The 22,707-nt window shown below is 38.2% G+C and overlaps 2 protein-coding genes across 12 annotated transcripts in view; one reads left to right on the forward strand and one right to left on the reverse strand.

Annotated features, from left to right (window-relative positions):
* Positions 1 to 3,349, forward strand: part of syne2b (spectrin repeat containing, nuclear envelope 2b) — a 167,165-nt gene extending 163,816 nt beyond the window's left edge. For all 6 annotated transcript variants that reach the window (XM_067614887.1, XM_067614886.1, XM_067614890.1 and 3 more), the window contains one exon: positions 769 to 3,349. In XM_067614887.1, coding sequence (XP_067470988.1) covers positions 769 to 979 — 211 coding nt within the window. In that variant the 3' untranslated portion in view covers positions 980 to 3,349. The remainder of the gene's footprint in view (positions 1 to 768) is intronic.
* The window catches only part of esr2b (estrogen receptor 2b), a 44,284-nt gene continuing 24,834 nt past the window's right edge, over positions 3,258 to 22,707 (reverse strand). For 2 of the 6 annotated variants that reach the window (XM_067614893.1, XM_067614894.1), the window contains 6 exons: positions 20,074 to 20,424; positions 17,634 to 17,772; positions 12,236 to 12,369; positions 9,329 to 9,512; positions 7,616 to 7,957; positions 3,258 to 6,822 (listed from right to left, as the gene is read on the reverse strand). In XM_067614893.1, the coding sequence (XP_067470994.1) occupies positions 6,708 to 6,822; positions 7,616 to 7,957; positions 9,329 to 9,512; positions 12,236 to 12,369; positions 17,634 to 17,772; positions 20,074 to 20,424 (1,265 nt within the window). In that variant the 3' untranslated portion in view covers positions 3,258 to 6,707. Of the gene's footprint in view, positions 6,823 to 7,408; positions 7,506 to 7,615; positions 7,958 to 9,328; positions 9,513 to 12,235; positions 12,370 to 17,633; positions 17,773 to 20,073; positions 20,425 to 22,707 lie in introns of all 6 variants that reach the window. The other 4 variants (XM_067614897.1, XM_067614895.1, XM_067614898.1 and 1 more) reach the window with 4 other exon arrangements.

The following is a 22,707-nucleotide window of genomic DNA, read 5'->3' on the forward strand; positions in this document are numbered from 1 at the left end:
AAACTTCAATGTCATATTTACATTTCTGTTTGTGTATCGATTAAACTAACAACATGTGTTAATTAAGCTGTGTCTCAAATCATATACTTCTGTTTGTACACTTTCATGTGGTACGCTCTTTACACTATATATTACTGGCGTAGTCCGCAAATTTTGACAGGGTAGTGTTGTCTCAAATCAAACACAGCCGTTGAGCGCTTACTGGAAATGACAATCGCAAATTAGCATTAGCTAGCTTTAGCATTCGCGTTATCGTTCACGCCACCAAATCATTACAGACTGCTAAATTAACCCAAAAAACACATGTATAACTTACATTTGCATAAAGTGGCGATGTTCACCGTAGTTACAACGTACCAGTTTGAAAAGTGGTTCCTCCCCTTCCGCTACGTAGCCAAGATGGCGACCATTGAGGGTGAGAAGTGTCCATACTTCCACTTCTCAGTGTGAACGCACTTATGCACTCAAAATGTTAAGTGTAAGTACAGAAGTATGCGATTTGAGACACAGCATTAGTGAGCTTTAAAGTTAGTGCTAGGGTGTATTTCTGAAATTCAGACAGAGCCAGGCTAGCCATTTCCCCCTGCTATTTATGCTAAGCTAATCGCCATTGACACTTAACGCACAGGCGATAGTGGTGTCAATCTTCTCATCTAACACTCGGCAAGAGAGTACATAAGCTAAAATGTCAAATTATTCCTTTAAAGTGAACCTTCTTCACCCATGTTTTCCAGCTTTAACTAATAAGCCTACTTTGTTCGTGTCCAGGGAGGAGAGGAGGGATTCCTCCCCACACAGACCCTTCTTCTTGCGGGTTCTACGAGCGGCCTTCCCCCTGCACCTGCTCTTCTTCATGCTTCTGGTTCTGGCCTGCCTGGTGCCTCTGACTGAGGAAGACTACAGCTGTACACTGTCCAACAACTTCGCCCGTTCCTTCTATCCGATGCTGCGTTACACTAACGGCCCTCCTCCCACATGAAAACTGCCACAACACTCAGCGGTGAAGTTCGTCTCTTAACTTCTCCTGACGAGGAGGAGGAAGACTGAAGCCGTGATGAAGGCTGAAATCCAAAATGGACTCCTTAACAGTGTTAAGATGCAAGTTCACCACCACATAAAAGACACCTTCTCCCCTCCACAAAAGAAGCACCGCCCTTCCTATATGAAGGCCTCATCTTGTGTTTTTTTTTTTTTTTTGACTAAATTTTATTGGTGTATTTAAAAATTTATTTATTTATTCTCTGTGGAGCAGCGCCACACATATGAAAAGCCATATCACTGGTTTGTTTTAAAAGTTTGATTTTTTAAATGTAGTTGACGTCCCCCCCACCGACCATCTTCAACATATGGTGCAAAGAAAAGAAATGTCTCAAGATTTATTTTGATATCTACAGTATATTTTCATTTTTGTACTCTGAGAATAGTCCGTGGGATCCAGTTTGGAGGATAAAGGACAATTATCACCAAAGCATCCAGAAATTGAGGACTACGCTGGCCATTTTCTACCACAGCAGCTATTTTTACCTTTTTTTTTTTCATAGAAGGCAGCCACTTGTTAGCACATTTTGTACATTAAGGAAATATGGTGTGTTGTTTTGTTTTTGTTGTTTGATTTAGAGGTATTTAAGATATGAAGATCTGTAAGATATGACCATTTTTTAAAATCCTGGCAGTGACTCATCTGCAGACATGCCTTTCTGTAGCCAAATGGTTTTTGAATTATCATACTTTTATCAAATAACAATGTACTTTTAATGCTGTTATTAATGAATTTTGTATATAATGGCAACTACTGAGAAAGAAATAGATAAATTATTGTTTCTGTGTACGAATGTGTGTTTGAGTGTGGCACTGAAAACTGTCACACCTGGTCAAATGATAACTTTGAAATACTTCTTTCTATACGTTTATACAGAGTTACCATTGGGACAATAACTGCCACAAACATAAAAAAGTGGCTGCCAGTACTTTGAGACAAATATTTTCCTATGATTATGTAAATTTCATGGCCAGTGTTTTGGAGGTCATTTTTGAAGATTTTAGCAGGTAACTGAACCTGAAGATTTTGCAAAGATCCTCAAATTAAAGCTGCATTAAGCAATTTTTGACCACTGAGGGGCAGAAAGATTTTAAACACACTGAAACACAACCCTTTATACACCAATAGCTAGTCTAGTGTGTAAAGCTAACATATTAGCAAAACAGAAAGAAAACAAAGAACATTATCATCCTTCCACTGGTGTTCATGGTCAACTGTTCAGTCTACAGGTGCTACATGTTCCACTTTATTAAACGGCTAGTAGCTAACTTTGTCCATCTGCTATTTGGTCCTGGACACGTATAGCTACACTCTGTTTGTTAGCTGAAAACAGCTAGCTATGATCTTTTTTTTTTATGGAGGGTTGTTAAGTGCCACTGAGATTCAACCATATTGTCCATCTACAGCTGTAAAACCAAAACTGTTAGCTGAAAGAGGCTAAAATCTCTGTACAGCTACAAAGTTGGGAGTTCATTCTCAGTGGGATTGGCACTATGAGCCACCTTTTTTTACACACTACACAGTCATTTGATTCAATGTAATATCAAAAATATTGCTTAATGAAGCTTTAAAGGGAGTTCCATTTTTTTTTTTTTTTTTTTTGAGAAATGGTTAATATTCATGCAGGGGGGTATTAGCTTTATCTGGGAGTCCTGTGTCAAGAGATTAATACCACTACACATCCTGCCTTTTTGCTGTTTGACAAAGAACACACGGCATCATCTTATATCAAAAAAACTACACCCTTTAAGACTAATTTTATAAAAAGGTTCACAACTTACCATACACAACCCGAGTTGACCCATGGAGTAAAGCCCTGCAGGCATCAAAACATCAAACAGGTTAAAACAAAGAATTTTTAAAATGCAATTTGTTGTTATTGTTTGTAATGTGCGTGTGGAATTTACCTGAACACTGCTTTTAAAAAAAACACTTCTCCCATGCAGTTGGAAAATCTATAACGTGCCAGACTCGGAGTAGAACATGAATGTAACTGAAACCTTTTGGGCATCGAATGTAGCTGTCTACATGCACAATCAAAGATCAACAAATGTAGGTTATTTACAATGCTAATAGTATTGATACTAAATGTTACAGAGGATTCTGTGTATGACTGAATTCTGGCTTCCTGTTTGAAATCCTGATCCTCCTAATTTGTACATAATCCCAGCTTCGCACTTTGCTCAGAGGTCTAACAGAACATAAACGAACAACAAGAAGGTGTGTAAAGTTTGATTTATTTTGTGAACTTGTATTTATGGGATGTAGAGATTGTCATTTTTGACTGACAATAAACCGTGTTTACCATGATTTGCTGCTTTGCGTTAACTGTAATCGCTGTGTTAGAGAAAGATCCAGGCTAAGAGCTGACAGGTTCGACAGGCAAAAAACTTCTCACAAGATCTGTGTTATGGAAGTGTGTGTATGTGTGTGTGTGTGTATGTATGTAAGCATGCATCTACAAGCCACAGACATCAGGAAAGAAAGAATAGTGAACATGTATCTGTCTATTAGCAGTGATAGGATAATCTGGCGTTAAGGCTGCATTTACACTGGCAGACAAGTGGCACAGACTCATGACTGGATGTCCAAAAAAAACAATCAGTGGTGCATTCAGGACACTTCATCCAAAACTCTGGAGCATTTACTCCTTTGTTTTGTTTTGCCATTTGGACTCGGATGGATGGTATGAAATTTTCCAGGAGAGTTGTGATATGGGTAAACGACTAATTGACTGCAACCACGATAAACAAGCCTCCAAAACAAGGCTATGACAGAACAAAAGTGAGTTCTGCACTGATGTTCATATTTAGCTTTTTCTTCTGGTGTTATTCACTAGAGAAGATGCATATATTATAACAGAGATGCATATATATTACAACGAAGATGCATAAATTACAAGATTCCATTCATGTTTAGTTGTAAATGATAAAAAATTTGTTCTAAGTGATTTTTATACACATCCTTAAATTTAAAATAAGATAGTGTTAAATATAAATGTGCATGAAATTAAACTGGACTGTATTTTTATGTTTTACTTTTATGGCAGTGAAACAAACACTGTTTAATTCAGTAAAACATGCAAACTTTTTGTATAGATTTGGCAGGCTAGCTTGTTTTAAATGGTAACATAGCATGTAAACATTAATGAAGTTAGCTGTTAATTAAAGTAGAGTTGTGTTGTTGTTAAAGTTAAGCATGTTAGGATACCAACATGTGCACAGTTAGCATAGTAATATGCTAACATATAGCATATTAGCTTTAATCCTGAAGTTAAGGTTCAAATAAAGTCATTTGTTTTTGAAGTTTCATGTCCTCAACTAAATGTCTAATGTGAGACAAGATAGTCTTCATTTAATTGCTAACATGGTCAGTGATATGTGATATAATCATTTTCTAGCATTTAGCATGTTAGCAGTAATCGCTATGGCTGTCAGGAATTTAGCTGCTAGTTATTGCAGTTTGCTATCATGATCCAAATTGTATACATCAGGTATACATAAATGTGCACTAAGTTAAATTGGACTGTGTTTTTCTCTTTTTACAGTGACACATAATTAATTTCAGGCAAATATTCTAAAATCTAGAATAATGTTTGGCATATAGAGCATGTTAACATTAATATTTATCATGTTAAAATCTTAAAATGCAAACAGTAAACGTGGTAATTCTAACATTTAGTAAGTAACATTAGCTTTAAAGTACAACTGGGATGAACAGTAATTCATTTATTGTGAACGTCTGTGTAGTCAATGTGTAATAATCTTAACTCCAGGTCCACTTACTAGCTTTTCCAAGCTCATACTATTGCAAGAGGTCAAGAATGAACTTTGAAACATTTTAGTTTGTTGCATTGCTGAGATTAAGCGTGTCAATGTGCCAGCCTTAGCATGTTATTATTACTGTCAACAGCTAACAGGCGTCATAAATGCATGTGTATAGATCACATATGCATACATGTACATTAAGTTAATTGGACTGAGTAATTTGATTTAGCCAAACTGCAAACATTTGTGGTTTGTCTTAGTTTGGTATTATTAACAGCGTAAGTATGCATGTCAGTTAAAATGTACTGTATGCAATTAGAAAGTAATGTTTAGTATGTTGGGGTATAATATGCATATAGAGTTAACACGTGAAATGTTAGCATATTGCCTTGCTAACATCACAGTTGCTGACAATCAGTATAATTTAATATAAAGTAACTACGGCTACAGGACTTGATAGGCATCCTGTCAGAATACACTATGTAAACATAGCACAAAAAGTAAGGAAATTTGTGTTTGGTAGATTATTTCTTTGTTGTAACAATGCTGTTTGGCAAATCTTATACCGTTGGAAAGCCTGTTTATTTCCCTTTTAGATGGTGCCACATTTGTAAGGAACATGCATTTGTGGGATGAGCAGCAGAGCAGAGTATGTGGGTTGCGCCCATGAAAAATATGCCAAAATCTTCTCTGCCAATGCCAAACAGCTTATTCTGCCATTGACTCTTGTTTGGTGTTTGGTGGATTGGATGATTGAAGTTTGAAGAAACAAGACAAGAGAAATAAGAGGATGGAACGGTCTGCCAGCAGTCCTGACCTCAACCCCATTAAACACTTGTGGGATCAGCTTGGACGTGCTGTTCGTGCCAGAGTGACCAACACAACCACGTTGGCTAACTCGCGACAAATGCTGGTTGAAGAATGGGATGCCATCCCACAGCAGTGTGTGACCAAGCAGGCCACGAATGCATGTTCCTTACAAATGTGGCACCATTTAAAAGGGAAATAAACAGGCTTTCCAACAGTATAAGATTTATTGCCAAGAAGCATTGTTACAACAGAGAAATAATCTACCAAAAACAAATTTCCTGACTTTTTGTGCTGTTTAGTTTACATAAATGTTAAAAATGTTGTTATTTGGATTTGTTATTTGCTGGTGCTTAAGTGTTTAATTCAATGAAATGTGGTTTACTTGCGTTCCAGTAAAAAGAACAGATCTGTGCCACATATCATCAAGTGTAAATCCAGAATTAGTGTAGCCAGATGAACAGAGAAGAAAGCTATTTTAACAGTCATTTTGTGAAAAGGCCACTTCTACTTCTGCTTCTTGACTTGACTGACTTTGTACAAAGGAGAGTAGAAAAATCCTGGATGAACAGGCACCGATTAAAACACCAAAGTACACAGTAGTAGTGAAGAAGAAGAAAAAAAAAAACCCACCAGTGTGATAGAAAACACTGCCCTTTTACAGCCGTATTAATGGAAATGGATGTTAACTGTTGACCACATGCATGTTTCTGTAAGTCACTGCAGGTGGTTTGTAGATGGCTTGTTTTGGATATAACACCAAGGTGAAAAAAAAGATACAAATACTGTATATCAAAAAAGAGCACAAACCGACTGGCAGAGTTCAGCGATGTTCTCATGAACACCTACTGTAGTGCACATTCACAAGAAATATTTACGCACACAAAATATACATTCAATCAAAAACTGTTTTGTTTTTTTTTTTTTAAACCCAAAGACTAAAAACATCTCAACAAGAGAAAAAAACTTTTACCTCACAACAGCACTTTCTGTTTTTTGTTTTTTTTTATCCTTTTTTTTGTTTGTTTGTTTCCTTTTCTCCATCTTTCGTGGTGGAAAGTTGTTCAGTCTCAGTTTGTCTCTTTACAGTCCAGTCACCCCTCTAAGGTGGTTTCCATAACAACTCCTTCAGCGATGACGTAATCCCTCGCTTCCTCTGCAAGACCCGCATCTCCTGAATCCAGTGACCACGGCTCAGGATGGATGTAACTGTGAGGAAAAGTGTGAAACGATCACTAAACAGATATTTTTGGTGTACAAGACTTGGACAGGATGGACGATATTTAATCAGCTGGTGCTTTTTTCTCTACGACTGAATCTCGTGACTGGATTGAAACCAACTCAGTCACAACATACTCCAACTGGAAAGTAAATAAGTAAAAGTACTGCACTCCCTTCCTTCCTTCCTATAAATTTGTCCTTAATTTTTTTTTTTACTTTTGTTCCCTCTTTTCCTTATTTCTTTACTTTTTCCTTACACTGTTCCCTCTCCTTCTGTCTTTCCATTAATCTTTACTATTCTGTCCTCTGTTCCTACTTCCTTCCCAACATCTGTCCTTATTTCTTTCCTTCTTTCTTCCTTCCTACCTTCCTTTTTCCCCCTTTTCTTGTTTGGTGTCCTTTTTCTTTACTTTTCCTTCTTTATTTCCTTCCTTTTTTCCTTCTTTCCTTGCAATTCTTCCTTCATACCTGCGTCTCCTTTCCTTCCTTTTCCATCCTTTCTTTTTCTCTGTCTTTTCTCTCCTTCCATCTGTCCTTGATTTTTCATTCTTTCTGTGCAATTCTTCCATCATACCTACTTCCTTCCTCCTTTTCTTCTTCCACTTTCTTGTTTTTACTTCTTTCCTCTCTCGCTTTCTTCACCTGATCTGAAAGCATGAAAATGTCCACAACTGCAGAAATTAGGTTTTCACCTCACAATAAAACTAAACTCTTCTCTTCTTCATTCTAATTACTTTTATTACAGTTAATCCATTTTACTCAAATAACTTCTTAAACTTACTCATTGCTCTCCAAAGCCATGTGAGCCACCACGAAACTCGGTGGAGGTGTGGACTGGAGGGCCGAGGCCTGCAGCTGTCTGTCCATGATCAGAGCTGGATCAGCTGGTCCGTGCGGAAGCACGGCGGCGTGGTCGGCGGTGGTCTGGTTTGCGCCGGGCTGCGGGTGGGGAGGGGGTTGGGGGTACTGGTGCTGCTCGGAGACGGTGTCAGAGCTCAGCGAGGACGCAGACGTGTGACTGCTGCTGCTGGACGTGTTGGCCTCCAGCATCTCCAGGAGGAGGTCGTACACCAGCACCACGTTCTTCCTCTTCATGGTGGACAGATGGTCCATGCCTTTGTTACTGCGGAGAGAGCAGAGCATTTTTGTCTGTTATTTAATACTAAATTTAAATTTTTTTTAATTTAAGTGTATTATTCTTGATTTAAACACCAATTTTAACGTGTCATTTCAATACCTTAAAACTGTTTTCTAGAAAATTCTTAAAAGACGGTTGAATAAGCTTTGTACATTGTCAGATTTTACCCCTTTTTTTTAAGAAAACAAGACTTTTGGAGTCAATAATACAGACTTTTTGTAGTGTAATGCTGTGTTTATGTAATATGGGTTTGATAGTAGAGATGGGAAAAGAAGGTTGTATGATAACTGAGTTGGTCAGAATTTAAAATACTGTGCATTGAAAAAAAATACATGTCCAATAAATTTGGGGCTTAATTACATCGAACGACAGACTTTGGCCGACGTGATGTGTTCATGCTCGCTCAGTTTTCAGGCACTTCTGTATTATTAAGTGCCAGGTCGTATCAGTTTCCACTGTGAGAATTATGACTCGGTTGTTGACATGAAAGCTATTTATTAGAGGGAAACTTGTAAATGTGATAACGCTGATATGATGCGAATGCAGCACAATATACAGTTTACCAAGTGTGCTAACTGATTATATAAGTGAGGCTAATGTATCACACGCGTAGAACGTGAACATGAGTTGGACATGAGTTCTTTACAAGCTTTTAAACTAAGAGAACAGTGCAGTGTCCCAATATTTGATTTAGCCCATTATCTCTGTATTGTTGTGTACACTGTATTGTGGATTCGAATGATCTTTTTCCTATTTTGTTTCTCATTAAGATACCCATCGACAAGCTCAGGGACCGTTTCAACCTCCACTCATTTAAGTTGAGTGTGAAACCAGCTGTGTACTTGGAATGAAACTGAATATGAGTCTAAATGTCAGGTTTGCAGAGAGCCAGTCCAAATGTTTTTGGGACTATAAACAGATTTTGACATCCTACCATTTTAATGATAAATAAATTAAATTTAAATCACTCCTCCTTTCTCTCTCAACCCAACCGGGTCAAGGCAGATGGCCGCCCACCTAGAGCCCAGTTCTGCTTGAGGTTTCTTCCCATTAAAGGGGAGTTCTTTCTCACTGCTGTCGCCAAGTGCTGCTCATGGAGGAAACATTGAGTCTCTGTAAATTAAAGAGTTCAGTCTAGACCTGCTCTATGTGAAAAGTGCCCTGAGATGACTTCTGTTGTTCCTGCATATGAGTGTACACATACAGTAGGTAAATGTGCACGAGTTTGTCAAAAAAAGAGCACAGAAATTTCCACTAGTTTTTACGTAAATGTCTACGAGCATGTGATGTTTTTCAGTGGATTTCTCTGTATTCTACTGCCGTTTCACAGTTTCCTGTCAACTCTCTGGTTGTTACCTGACATGGCGGATGTGGGAGAGCAGCATGGTGAGGTGTCCAAGGCGCAGAGTCTGCTGCTGGGTCGTCAGGCCCATTTTGGAAATCACCCACACAAGAGCATCAATCACCGAGTCCAGCAGACGCAGCATTTTGTTCCTGCTCTCCAGCTCCTCGGCTGTCTGCGGGGAGTTCGTACACAAATCTGAAAGAAACAGCACAGCGACGTTTCAACACATCACACATTTACCGTTTATTACATTATGGGTTGATTACTAATCTGCCAATCAATTATTGTACATCACCAGTTATGACGTCCACTAACGATACACCTGAAGTTCTTCTAAAATGCACTAAACATCATGTAAAACTATTATGTGCAACATTTTTTTAAGCATTTTGTGCAGAAATAAACAAGTTATCAATGCAATGAAATTCTTAGTTCACTATACTAGTCTTCCTGGTGTCGTCAATTACACCATTATTACTCTATATACTCTAAATATACTAGAAACTATGTTTAATAAAGGATTTAAAAAGTATTTGTAGCAAGTAGATAATATCTACTGAAAATGTCAACAAAATCCAGCCATACGTTATTGAGATACCAGGTCATGGACCAAGGGAAGGATCAGAGGGAAATGAAGGTCAGGGGTCACCAAAAGGATTACCCAGCATCCTCTGGGGTTCATAGATCTTTTTTTTCCACAGCAGACATTTTGACATGTCAAAGCATGAAAAGCTCAGGTGGAAATAATAATAATAATATTAATGATGACTATATTCCATTTAGATGAGCCAGTTCCAACGTTTTGATCCTCACTGATATGGTTTACTGGAAAATGTTATTAATTACACCTTCCTGCTTTTACAAGTAAAATGTCTTCTGTGAAAAGGGTCTATTGATATTCCAACAACATTTTATGGCAATGTGAGAAATATCTGTTGAAATATCTTGCTGACAGACTGAGCAGTCCACCTGAATTGCTAATCTTTTGGTCCCACTGGTTGTCAAAAACCCATTTCAGTTGAAAATCCACTTTGCATACAAAGAGCTATGGTCCATTTAAAGTCGTATTTGTATTTGACTGTTTTCATTCATCTTAAAAAATACTGAAATTAGCAACTGTGTGTGTGTGCGTCTTTGAATTAAACAGTTACTGTAGGTAGAAGAGTCCCAGAGACAAACTTCCTCTTTTGACTAAATATTCTAAATACATGAGATTCACATGACAACTCCAATAGTAACCACATACTTGCTTGTCTTTATAAAGCACCTAAAAGAACCTTATGAAAACCAAAAGATTTTTGTATAAACACCAAAACTTCACCCAGGTTTCACATATCTCAAGTAGAAGCTGAAGTTGTGACATTTACACAAGTCAATTTAAAACCATTTGCATGTTAAAGGTTGAGTTCCTGCTCCTCAAAAGACCCCAAACGGCTTCATAATGAACGTGTGAGTCCAGATGAAACACTAGAGGACAGCAGAGAGGAGAAACCGTCCACCCTCCACCGGGACAAAGGACAGACTGAGTAGTTGAGCCACAACGTTCCATCTGTCCACATTGATAAATCCTACATTTCCTCCCTGTTCTCTTGACTTTTCAGACTCTATTTCACTTCTTGCACAACTTGTACTTTTTTTTTTTTTTTCCACCCTCGTCGCAGAGGAGCAGAGTCAACAGAGAGAACAGAGGTCTGGCAGATGACTCTGTGTGTGTGTGTGTCTGTCTATTTGTTAGGGAGGAACTTTGTTAATCTCTGTCAGGACATGCAGAGAGGTCAGTAACCTCCATGAAACCTGTACAGTGGCTGCTGGTGCTGCTGGTGGTGGTGGTGGGTGAGGACGTTTTGACCGCTGGATACACATGAAAAGGTTAAAAAAACAAAAGCCGCACGGCAATAAAGTCCATCTTCACAGGTCATTTCATCTCCAGCTTCCTTCAAACTAACTGAAAGTTCTGCCAGGGCAAATGTTTGTAGGGGGATTAGCAACACTTTTAAAGATGTTGAGGATAAAAAACACATAAACAGGCTCATGTAGTGTAACCCTGGTGTACAATACTTTAAAAGCCTTTTATTGGAAAGTTCAACATTTGCAATTTCATAAACTTCACATGAGTGAATTACCAAAAAAACCCTGAAAGCACTCAGCATACATCTCTGCCAAGGTTGTCAAATCTCTAAAGTGTTTATTTTAATCCCAAATATTCAAGAGTTTCTAGTAATATTTGTGTGAAAATACACCTGGTGAAAAACATTCATGCTGCTTTATTGAGAATATCTAAATCTTTGGAATATTCAGGCTTTCTACAAAAATCAGTTATGCATAAGCCAAGCAAGCTAGAGACTGAATGAAGAGAAGAAAGCGGCGGCAGAGAGAAAGCCGGTGAATCAGATCAGTTCTAGAGCACAAATAAACGCAACCGCACCTCCGTACAACTCTGAGGCAGTGCACCGCAACACCTGACTAAACTTAAGGCTGAACAAATATTAGTGAAATTTGTTGAGTAGAATTTTCCAGATATCCTGCAAACTAACAGATTCACTAACAGACAAATTGGACCAAAAAACATAAAAGTGAAAATAAATATATTGCAATGATTTTGATTTTTGAGTAAATGTTATGGCTATCAGGTCAAAGAGCATTATTCTGAAATAATAAGTTTGTTTTTTGCTGTGGTCAGATCTGTTTTATTATGTGTGTCAGATACGTGTCAGCTGTCATTGACCCATTTAGTTCCAGATTATTGTTTCAGTAACCACAACAAAGCCGAGGGACAAACTGATCCCGGTTGTTCAAGAACCAAAAACACGCCGTGCTGTACTGACAGGACAGGATTTATTGCTCGCTGCAAACCAACTCATCCGTCTCGAGAGGAAATGAAGTGAAGACTGCGGTTTGTCTGCATCAGTAAAACTCACTGGAGTTGAGGAGGATCATGGCCTTGAGACAGACGTACTCCTCCCTCTGCAGCTTCAGCTCGCGAAACCGAGAAGTGGCTGCCAGCAGCATGTCGAAAATCTCCACGATGCCCTCCACGCACTGTCCCTCGTCCCTGCAGAGAGACAGAAACGTAGAAAAAGGTTCAAATAGAATAGGGAAGAGGAAAGTGGAATTAAAAAAAGAACACAAGAGAGGTAAGAGAAAGGTGGAAAGACAGAGAAGTAGAAAGAGAAGAACAAGGGAAGACAAAGGGTAAGAATAATAAAGAAAAAAACAAGTGGGACAAAGATGGACAGAAGGGGCAGAGGGCAACAGAATAAAGAAAAACATGGATAAAAAGTGAAAAAGGACAGACAGGTGGAAAGAGACAGGTAAGGAATGAGAGAGAGATAAAAAGGTAAAGGTATTGAATAGGGCAGGGCGATTATTCAAAAAGGAAACTGACATTATGACTCTAGAATCGACCTAATTTTAGTCATATTGATATGTTTGATAAATTCGTTCCTTCATACAGAACGTCCAACTGCGTTAAGCAAACATGTCCAGTGATGATGAAAAGTGTTGGAGAAATGAGAACAAGCCGGCACAGAAAAAATATATTTTGTCGTTCATATGGGCACAATTTGGCTTCATTGAACAAGATACTGGAAAAATGAAACTAGCAGCTTCTTTGGGAGAGAAAGAGACGTGGTGAGGCTGTAAATGTATCAGATAATGTCAGAGGTGGAAGAAGTATTGAGATCCTTTACTTTAGTACCAATACAGAAATGCAAAAATACCCTACTTAACCCTCCTGTTGTCCTCGGGTCAATTTTGACCCTGACTAAACTTTTACATTTACCTGCCTGCCATAATCCATCAACGTCTTCAATAATATATTATGATCATCTTGACGACCCCAAATAATACTGAAGGGGATGCAACAACCGGACAATACCAAAATAAATGCATAATATCCTCCTCATCATCACAAAATATTTATCTGTAGTACAAAAGTATTAGCAGAAGAAGTATTGCAGTAAAAGTACATAAGTATTATGAGCTTGATGTAGTTAAAGTATTGCAGTAAAAGTACATAAGTATTATGAGCTTGATGTAGTTAAAGTATTGCAGTAAAAGTACATAAGTATCATGAGCTTGATGTAGTTAAAGTATTGCAGTAAAAGTAGTGGTTTGGTCCCTCTGACTGATATATTATTATATATGACATCATTAGATTATTAATAGTGAAGCATCAGTGTTAGAGCAGCATGTTACTGTTGTAGCTGCTGGAGGTGGAGCTAGTTTACACTACTTTATATACAGTTAGCTAGTTTAGTCCAGTGGTTCCCAACCTAGGGGTCGGGCCCCTCCAAAGGGTCAGCAGATAAATCTGAGGGGTCGTGAGATGATTAATGGGAGAGGAAAGAAGAAAAAACAAAGTTCTGATACACAAATCTGTTTTCAGTTTTTGGGACTTTTTCTCTAATCTTTGATTTTTGTTGAAATATTGGATCATTTGAACATTTATTTAAATGAAAGCATGTGAGAAGTTTAGAGGGAAAAATCACTATTTGGTGGAGCTGTTAACAACTCATAGACATGTAAAATGTGACCCCGACTACACACTGCTTTTTATAAGACGTCAAAAGCCAAAAAGGTTGGAAACCACTGGTTTCATCTTTAACTATGTGTTGTATTTTAAAAGCTTGTTATATTATCCATTGTGTCAAATCTTCATCTGAAAAGTAACTAAAGCTGTCAAATAAATGTAGTGGAGTAGAAAGTACAATATTTCCCTCTGAAATGTAGTGAAGTGGAAGTATAAAGTAGCATCACATGGAAATACTCAAGTAAAGTACAAGTACCTCAAAATTGTACTTGAGTAAATGTACTTTCCACCACTGGATAATGTTCACTATAAGCTACAGTTTGTCAGAAAATAAATGCTACAGCTTTTAAAATATCCAAGCGAAGTTTGCTAGTTTTGTTGAGCAGCTGAATATATTGAAGGGATTAACTCTGAATCTATAAAGGCGTCTCTCTGTGCTCCCTGACCTCAGTCTGGAGGCCAGAGCAGCAGTCTGTCACACAAGCATTTATTAAAATAATGTCAAAGATCCGGCTAATAATGAGATAACAGAAGTCATAAAAGTGTTATTCAAATATATAGTATACGTTAAACGGAGCCATATTTTACTGATATTTCTGGTTTTGGCAAAAAGTTATTTTTTAGTACAAATAACTAATAAGAGCTCCACTGTGAGGACGGAGAATCTCGTTTACAAGTGTATTTAATATCTTTTGATCAATTGTTACCGAGGTAAACGTGACATTTAATTGTGATATTGATCTTAGGTGATGTCACCCGACGCCAGTATTGAACCTCAACCAACCAACCAATCAAATGTTTGCAGTGAATGCTTCTTCTACATAATCTTTGTTTTTTTCCTTAATGAAACATCAGTGAATAAATAACATTCTGTTTTTTTATACTTATTTTAATCACTTTAAGTTCATGTACAGCTGTTTTAACAATACTCAGCTCTACTTTCTACAACTTCTTGGCCGGCAGCTTGAGTATTTTACATATTTTTTTTTAAACATTGCAGCTCAGTAGATCACACAAAGAGCAGAAGCAACTTGCTGCTGCTGTTATTTCGATTATAACTGCAGAAAATGTAAAATAAACTCTGAGGATGTGGAGCCAATGTGATGTAAATTTATGCGGTGAACCGGAGACGGGAGGGGGGGGGGATTTATCAAATTCTTCACATTTGTTCCCACAACAATATATTAAGTGTTGATTGGTTACTTACAAAAACATGAACTATGAGCCTGTTATGTTCTAAAAACTTTGCACCTTCAACTTGACAAAATTTCGTTATTCAAGTTACCGAAACGGCTCCCGACTGGGTAATTCACACCGCCGTGACTTTTTTAATAAAACACTTGAAAATCCGCTTTATCTGTCTGAACTGGCTTTAAAAGAAAGGAGCGAGTAAAGAACCACAGGGGTAATAACGTGAAAATGTGACGGTGAAAGAAGCGGGTGACAGTGTGTGTGACTGAGAAAGAAGAGAGATTAAAAAGAGTCGATTAGACAGAGAAAATTAGAAAGTGACTCTTTGTTTTCTGGCTTTGTTCGGGCCTCTTGTTGAGTAAGTAGATGGATTTGCATCCAGGATGTTTTCCTCAGCTGTCCCCAAGGAGAAAAAAGGTTACCTCAGGCTAACAGAGACCACTCAACAGAGAAAAGTAAGGCTGTGTTATGAGAACACGTCAAGGTTAACTTAAAGCCTATAGTGATAGTTTCCGTGGTAGTGGAGGAAAGAAAGGTCAAACACTAAACTCAATCCACCAGTCCAGTGGATTTAGTGGAAGATTTTCTCTTTTCTGTTTCTATATTCCTGCATTTATTAGTATTATCTCTCCATTTTTACACCATGTGTTTTAATCCACCATTGAAAATAGTCCCAACAAACGCACCATTTCCTCCTCTTTGATTAAAGTTTGCTGGAAACTACAGTCACCATCTATTTTAAATTAAACTGTGTATATTATATACACAATCTAATGCAACAGCTCTGCCATGCAATCTACTTTTACGAAGCTTATACATGTTCAGCTTTTGTTGACATTGTCAGAAAGGTGATAATTCTACTTTATGTTTATTATTGAAAAGTGTTCCTATTATTTTGTCCGCCCTCATGTATGTTAATGGAGTGGAAATATGTCGACACGCCTCCCTGGCAGCTCATTTTGGAATAAAGAAGTCTCAAGACATGCGTGTGCAACCCTTTTCTGGTTAATTACTGGCCGACAGAGAAAATGCAACCACATTAAATATATATATATAAATACTTTAAAGAGTTTCCCAAAGCTTTGAGACATGTAATTGGGTTTATAGATGTTGGATTTGGTCATTTATGCTGCTGCTGCTGCACATTAGAGACAATAATTTGCACCACAAACACCTGATAATCTATTCATTACCTTCAAATGCTTTATTAAGATTACAGGCGTAGCTTTAATCCGGTTCATCAGGCTGGTAGAGCCGCAGCCTAATTACAGCGTGTTTACCGTGAATTAAAAAAAAGGTGAACGCAGTGCCAGAAAACAGCCTGGAACTGTCGCCTGGACAAAGTTGAAGGTCAACGCAGAAGGGAACACTGAGTGATAAAAAGATTTTTGGCAAGAAAACGAGTCGGCGGTCCAGAAGAATCAGTGATATATCTGCAGCAAACTGCTGCTGATATCTTTACGGTTTCAAGGTCTGAGTGAACTCCCCCGTTTATTGTGGGATGTCAACTCGTTGTGGCAGTGTAACGACGTGGGGAAGATTACGCCGTAACCATGCGGCAGCTGCACACGAGACTCACTTTCAGAACGTGAGCGGTTCACCTTTATTCATTGTTTTAGAAGAATCAAGGACCATAAATACTTCAGAGCAGCTGCAGCCTTTATTTAACATGAGAACTAGGCTTTTATGTGGGACGGATTGTTATTCATCTTCTTCTTCAGTGGTTTAATAAGTAGTAAGATCTTTTACTTAAGTGTGTGTGTGCACGTAAATGTGCATATGTGTGATTTAGCATTAGAACATATGCATCTATATACTTTATTACCTTGTTTTTTAATACTTTATTATCATTATATTAGTATATTACTGCATATATATTTTTAATAGTTCATTTTATTGCCTTTACTTTTACATGTGGTTGATCCTTAACAATGTATCATATCTTACAAGCTGATCACGTGTTTTGGATTATAGTAATAAGAATAAGAGCGATAAGAGTTGTTAGTAACAATAGCCAACTGTAGTGGAGTAACAAGTACATTATTTCTCCCTGACATGCAGCATTAAGTAGCATAAAATAGAAATTGTCATGTTAAATACAAAATTACACCAGATAGGTTAACATGCAACACATCATGTTTGGACTGCAGATTAAAAATATTTTTTTTAAAAACACTTGAATGGACACAAACACACTGAACAAAAAGGTTTCAGCCAACAAAAGCGAACAAGCTTTAACATGTGGGAGTTCCAGACAAGAAAAAGACTTTGCCAAGGGCACGTCTGTAAAAAACATATTAATGATGAATCATGATATTAAACCTGCACACTGGCCCGTTTTCAAGGCTTCTTAAGATCAGATCCAAGAACGATCCGTCATATTTGGAAGTAAATTAAATATCTGAACTATCCATGTGTAATATATATTGAAGACAGTGGTGGATTTTATTACTGAGTCTTCTGTTTCAGCTCCTCACAACACAGCAATACATCAGATTATTAATAGTCTTATAAAGACATAAAATTCGTGGTGAGTTGGATACGACATGCTCGCCAAGGATGAATAACGCCGTTTCTGTCTGTTGCTTCCTCACCTGTTGAGTTTGAAGTCTGGAGAGAAGATGAGTTTTCCAGGATGATCCACTGACCTCCAGATCAGACCCAGCATCAGGACCTCCAGCCAGCAGCACTTCAGCAGGTGGATCTGGTCTGCTAGATTCAGCTCTACAAAGCCTGAGGACGCAACAACACACGGAGGGGAGGGGAGGGGGGGGGATAATTAAGCTTTAGATCTGTCTGGAATGAACATGCCTCTTCCATCCTTACACCGCCAAGACGCAGCGACATTTAGTTAGTAGCTGGAACATGTTTACTGTTTACACACTGTGAAATCCAGGAATCCAGACAATGAGCAGTGAAGATTGATCATATAGGTGGTAATTAATTCTCATGTACAGTGCATGCAAAACAGGCAGGATGCTGCAGTAGAGCCTCTGTCAGTGCGCTGCATTTCCAATATCTTCTCTTTGTAGTGAAACTTAATGAAGAAACAGAAACAGTACTGGAGAGGTGAACTTCATCTGGAGAACCGATTCTCGCTTAATAGGTGTTTCAAAAGGTGGTCAAGTTACATCCCCCTTCTGAAACTAGAGTCCCCGTACAAAATTCACTCTCTGAAAGTGGCTGTTAACCTCTTTTCTCCACCAATGTTTGCATCAAAGCTATCAATACAACCTTCTGAACACACCAAGAATACAGGGAGGCGATGCAACTTCAGCATACGAGTCAACATAAAGAGGAAAAACATTAACGAACAAGCTCATAACGGCTCGTGTCTTGCCTACAAACTGTATGAGTCCTTGCACAGGGATGATTTAACACAAAAAGTGCATCTGTAGATAACATCAGCAATTAAACTCGGTCATGTGGAAACCACTGTAAGTCTAATGAAAAATCCTTTAAATTGAAAGTCTTCTCATGGCTACGTTTCAATGTCTCAAAATGGAAATTCATATATGGTTTAATTCTCATCTGACTACCTGAAAAAAAGCACACAAGATCACTTCACAAAATGTCAGAGTAATAAGTAATACATACTGTAGAACACAAAGATATGAAACTGATATAAATCTTCTCTTCTAACTCTTGTAAGATGTCAGAGGATGTCATGAAACTGCGCTGGGTTAATGATCTACAACCATGCGGTGCTCCCTCTGCTACCTCTGTATCCTTAAAGGTTCATCAAGTCCAATGACATCATTGAACAGCACCTTCCTCACCTGTCACCCGCTGTCTTAGCAGACAATGCAATACTCATTTTCACTTGTCTAAGTAAAAAAAAAAAAAAAAAGGGTCTTTATTCAAAAAAACTGAGTCTTTGTGATCCCTTCACATTATCATCTCTCTCCTGGGAAGTTACCTGCTGAGCTGAACACTGGCTGAGGAGAGGAAGAGGAGAAAGAGAGGAAGGATGAATACGGAAGAAAAAAAAGAAATTCACTGCAGCCTAGAAATTTTAGACATATATAATTAGTGATTATACTCTATGGATCAGTTTAAATCTGTCTGGTTTGTTTACGCTACATCTCAAACACTGACATGACTGACGGGTGGATGATGTGTTTACTGCAGCCTCAGGTTTGTTGTTACTGTAACTCTCAGTCTTGTTTCCAGGTGTTCAGTGAGCCGGACTTCTACACGCTGTTGACGGTGACAAAGCATGTGAAGCATGTTGACACGCACATTGACATCTGACACTTTTAATTGTTTAAAATGTATTTAGTCTCTGTCTTGTATTTTTTTAAAATCATCTCAGTAGCAACATACCGACACAATATGAAAACAGAATGTACTGAATTAGATACTAATTTATTGTAGTAATATTAGCCTACTGTTACTAAGCATTAAACATAAGTATTTTGATGTGAAAACCATCATTTTTGCTCAACAAAGTATTCTATATTACACAGAAATGTCTCCCAAACTGCTGGAAAAACTGATTTTTGTTCATGAATAGAGGTTTGAGTTTGGACACAAAGCAGCGCCGCACGCTTTGTCAAGTTTGAGAAAAGAAGGTTCGTGTTGAACCTTCAGAACATTTAAAAAAGAAAGTACAAAAACATTTCCAAACTGAGTTTTATAATTCTTGAGATTCAAAAGTCAGCTGAACAAAGACAAACTTTGTAACAAGGAGAAAAAGTATTAGAACACAAAATAAGAAGATTTAAAATATCATAAAAGTGTAAAACTTTAGATTTTTTAATACTTGTACATTTATTATTTTTCAAAGTTCAAACTTTAATGTTAACCTCACTTAAAAATGTTTCAAGCAACCATTTATTATTTAACTCCATATAAAAATTAATAATACATTTTGGCACTGATCTGTTTCCTTAATGAGCATCGCAAACCTCAAAGTGTACGCTGCGTTCAAGAGAAGAAAAACATCACTTTTTAAAATTCTGCAGAGAAAGACTCGACATCAGAAGCTAAAGATGAGAAGACGGATCATACGGCCCTGCAGATGTATTTTACCTGGAATCTTTTTGGCCCAGCTGATCATGAAGACCAGCTCCTTGTCAGCCAGGCTGGTGAGGGACATCATCATGGTGGCTTCGGTGAAGGGCTTCTTCAGATCCTCCATGAGGTAAATCTCCGGAGGCTCGGCGTCCATGATGCGGGAGATGAACTCCTCGGGGCTCATGGCCGAGTTGCGCATTTGGTTCCCCCGAAGGAGCGGAGCGAGGGGAACCTCCAGGTGGAGATGCCGCTGGGCCCGAGCACCGAGCCCCATCCTGACCAAACCCTTGCCTGTGGGATCCCGGGAGTGAAATCCACCGCGGCGGTGCCGGGTTCCTCGGTAGCTGCAGCGTTCACGCCTCACACCTGGTGAACGAAGACAGCAAGACGAAGAGCACAAATATTAGCTGCTAGCAGTTTTAAAACAAGAATATAAACCTAAATCCAGACTTTCAGCTTTCCTAAAAACTTAGATGCAGTGGAGACGTCCTGACTATTAGCAACAGGATCTACATACACCTGAGCAGGTTTTCTGGAAGCTGTTTGGCTGCGTTAAGTAGAGCAAAGTAGACACAAAGCTCGTCATCACTATGTCTAACACTGTTTTTCTTATTCTCAAGTGGAACAGCCTGATTCTCAGCATCGCTGCAGTGCTACAAACCAAGGTCAGGCCACATTCACACAGTAATCCATTTTAAACAGACTTTCAAAGAGCATATAAAGACCGATACATACAGTGAATGGCTTGTATTGAAACGTGTCAATACGGAGATCTTAAGGTCAACAGCTGATGATTACAACAAGTGGAATCAAAATACAAGGAACAAAGTAACTTGCAGGTTTTCTGGATTGCACTCTCAAAGTCTACACATCAGCACACTTTACTTTTAATGCTTTAAATTGTTTTATTAGTTGTCTCTTGAATTGTTTTTTTTTTTAATATACAAACCCAGAACCCTTGATGAGTGGAGACTGTGATGATGTAGGATAATGAACCCAGGAATATAAGAGGAAAAGTTTAATTCTTTCAAAGTCTCTGTAAGTGCGGGAACACACACACACACGTGTACACGGACCCAATAACCTCTGACCTAAAGGCATAATGATGTCAAGGAAACATTGGACAGGACTAAAAACCCACCATTTCACATTTGGTTATGCTGCAGCCTTATGTTTATTATTTATTAAAACGGGAAAACTGAAATATCGTACATATTCAGACCCTTTGCTATGACACTAGAAATTTAGCTCAGGTGCACATGTGGGACCCCAGGGACTCGGGGACTGGTCAGGGTTGAGGGAAAGCTGAACGGAGCAAAGTACAGAGATATCTTTAATGAAAACCTGGTCCAGAGCCTCAGACTGGGCCAAAGGTTCACCTTCACACAGCCAAGACAACGCAGGAGAGGCTGAGGGACAAGTCTGTGAATGTCCTTGAGTGGTCCACCCAGATTCCTGACTTGAACCCAATCAAACATCTCTGGAGAGACCTGTAAACGTTCCACCGACAGTCCTCGTCCAACCTGACAGAGCTTGAGAGGATCTGCAGAGACGAATGGCAGAAAATCCCCAAATCCAGATGTGCAAAGCTTGTCGCGTCAAACCCCAAGAAGACTCGAGGCTGCTATCGCTGCTGAGTAAAGGGTCTGAATACTGTCGTCAATGTGATATTTCAGTTTGTCATTTTTAATAAATGTGCAAAAATTTCTAAAATTCTGTTTTCACTTTGTCATTATGAGGTATGTAGTGTAGACAGAATGATGAGGGGAAAAATTAATTTAAACAATTTTAGCATAAGATTGCAACATAATAAATTGCGAAAAAGTGAAGGGGTCTGAAAACTTTCTGAATGCACTGTATCACATATATCACATATGATTAGTGTTTCCCATTCATCTCTTTTCCTTGGTAGTTAAATATCTTGATTTATAGCCAAGTCGTTGTATTTGTATTTTGTTCCTTTATATCAGAGATGGAGGTTCATGACTTTCAGATATAAGACTGATTAATTTGATTTAATTATTTTTCCTCCTAATTTATTAATGAATCAGTGGAGGTGGTGCCCCTATGATTTTACAAGTGCATAATATTAATTTCAAGTGTAGAGTTTATTCCTAAAAGGAGCAAACAAGTTAAACTCTTCTGTCTTCTATTTGTCAGCAGTCGTCATCCAGCTGCCTGGTTGACATTAGTTTTTGGGAGGTTCTCAGGTAGAAATGTGTGTAACTGGGTGACTCTCAAGTATTAACATTGCTGGAGGAGAGTCTGGCTTCCAGTTGAAGAAATTATATCTCAGAAGTGAAATCTCTGCAGTACAACATGTCTTAGATTTATGTACTAAAATACCTCTAAACAGTGTCCTGTCACTGTCCAGCAGCTAAAATCCAGATGGGAGAAACTTTGAGAAACATACAAAACACATTCCCCCCTCAAAATAAGTAAATAAATAGATAAAATAGGTAAAATAAAATAAAAAATATAGCAAGGAAGGACTGTACTGATAATAACTTCAGTGTGATCAATAACACTGAAATAGTAGCATTGAAGTTCACAATGTGAAATAGAGACAGAAAAAAGAGGAAATTAGTCTCAGGAGAGACTATCCTAATTCGCAGGATATTTAACCGATACCGTCATCCCATAATCACA

Source organism: Thunnus thynnus, chromosome 16 (genome assembly GCF_963924715.1).
Source record: "Thunnus thynnus chromosome 16, fThuThy2.1, whole genome shotgun sequence".
Taxonomy (NCBI): domain Eukaryota; kingdom Metazoa; phylum Chordata; class Actinopteri; order Scombriformes; family Scombridae; genus Thunnus; species Thunnus thynnus.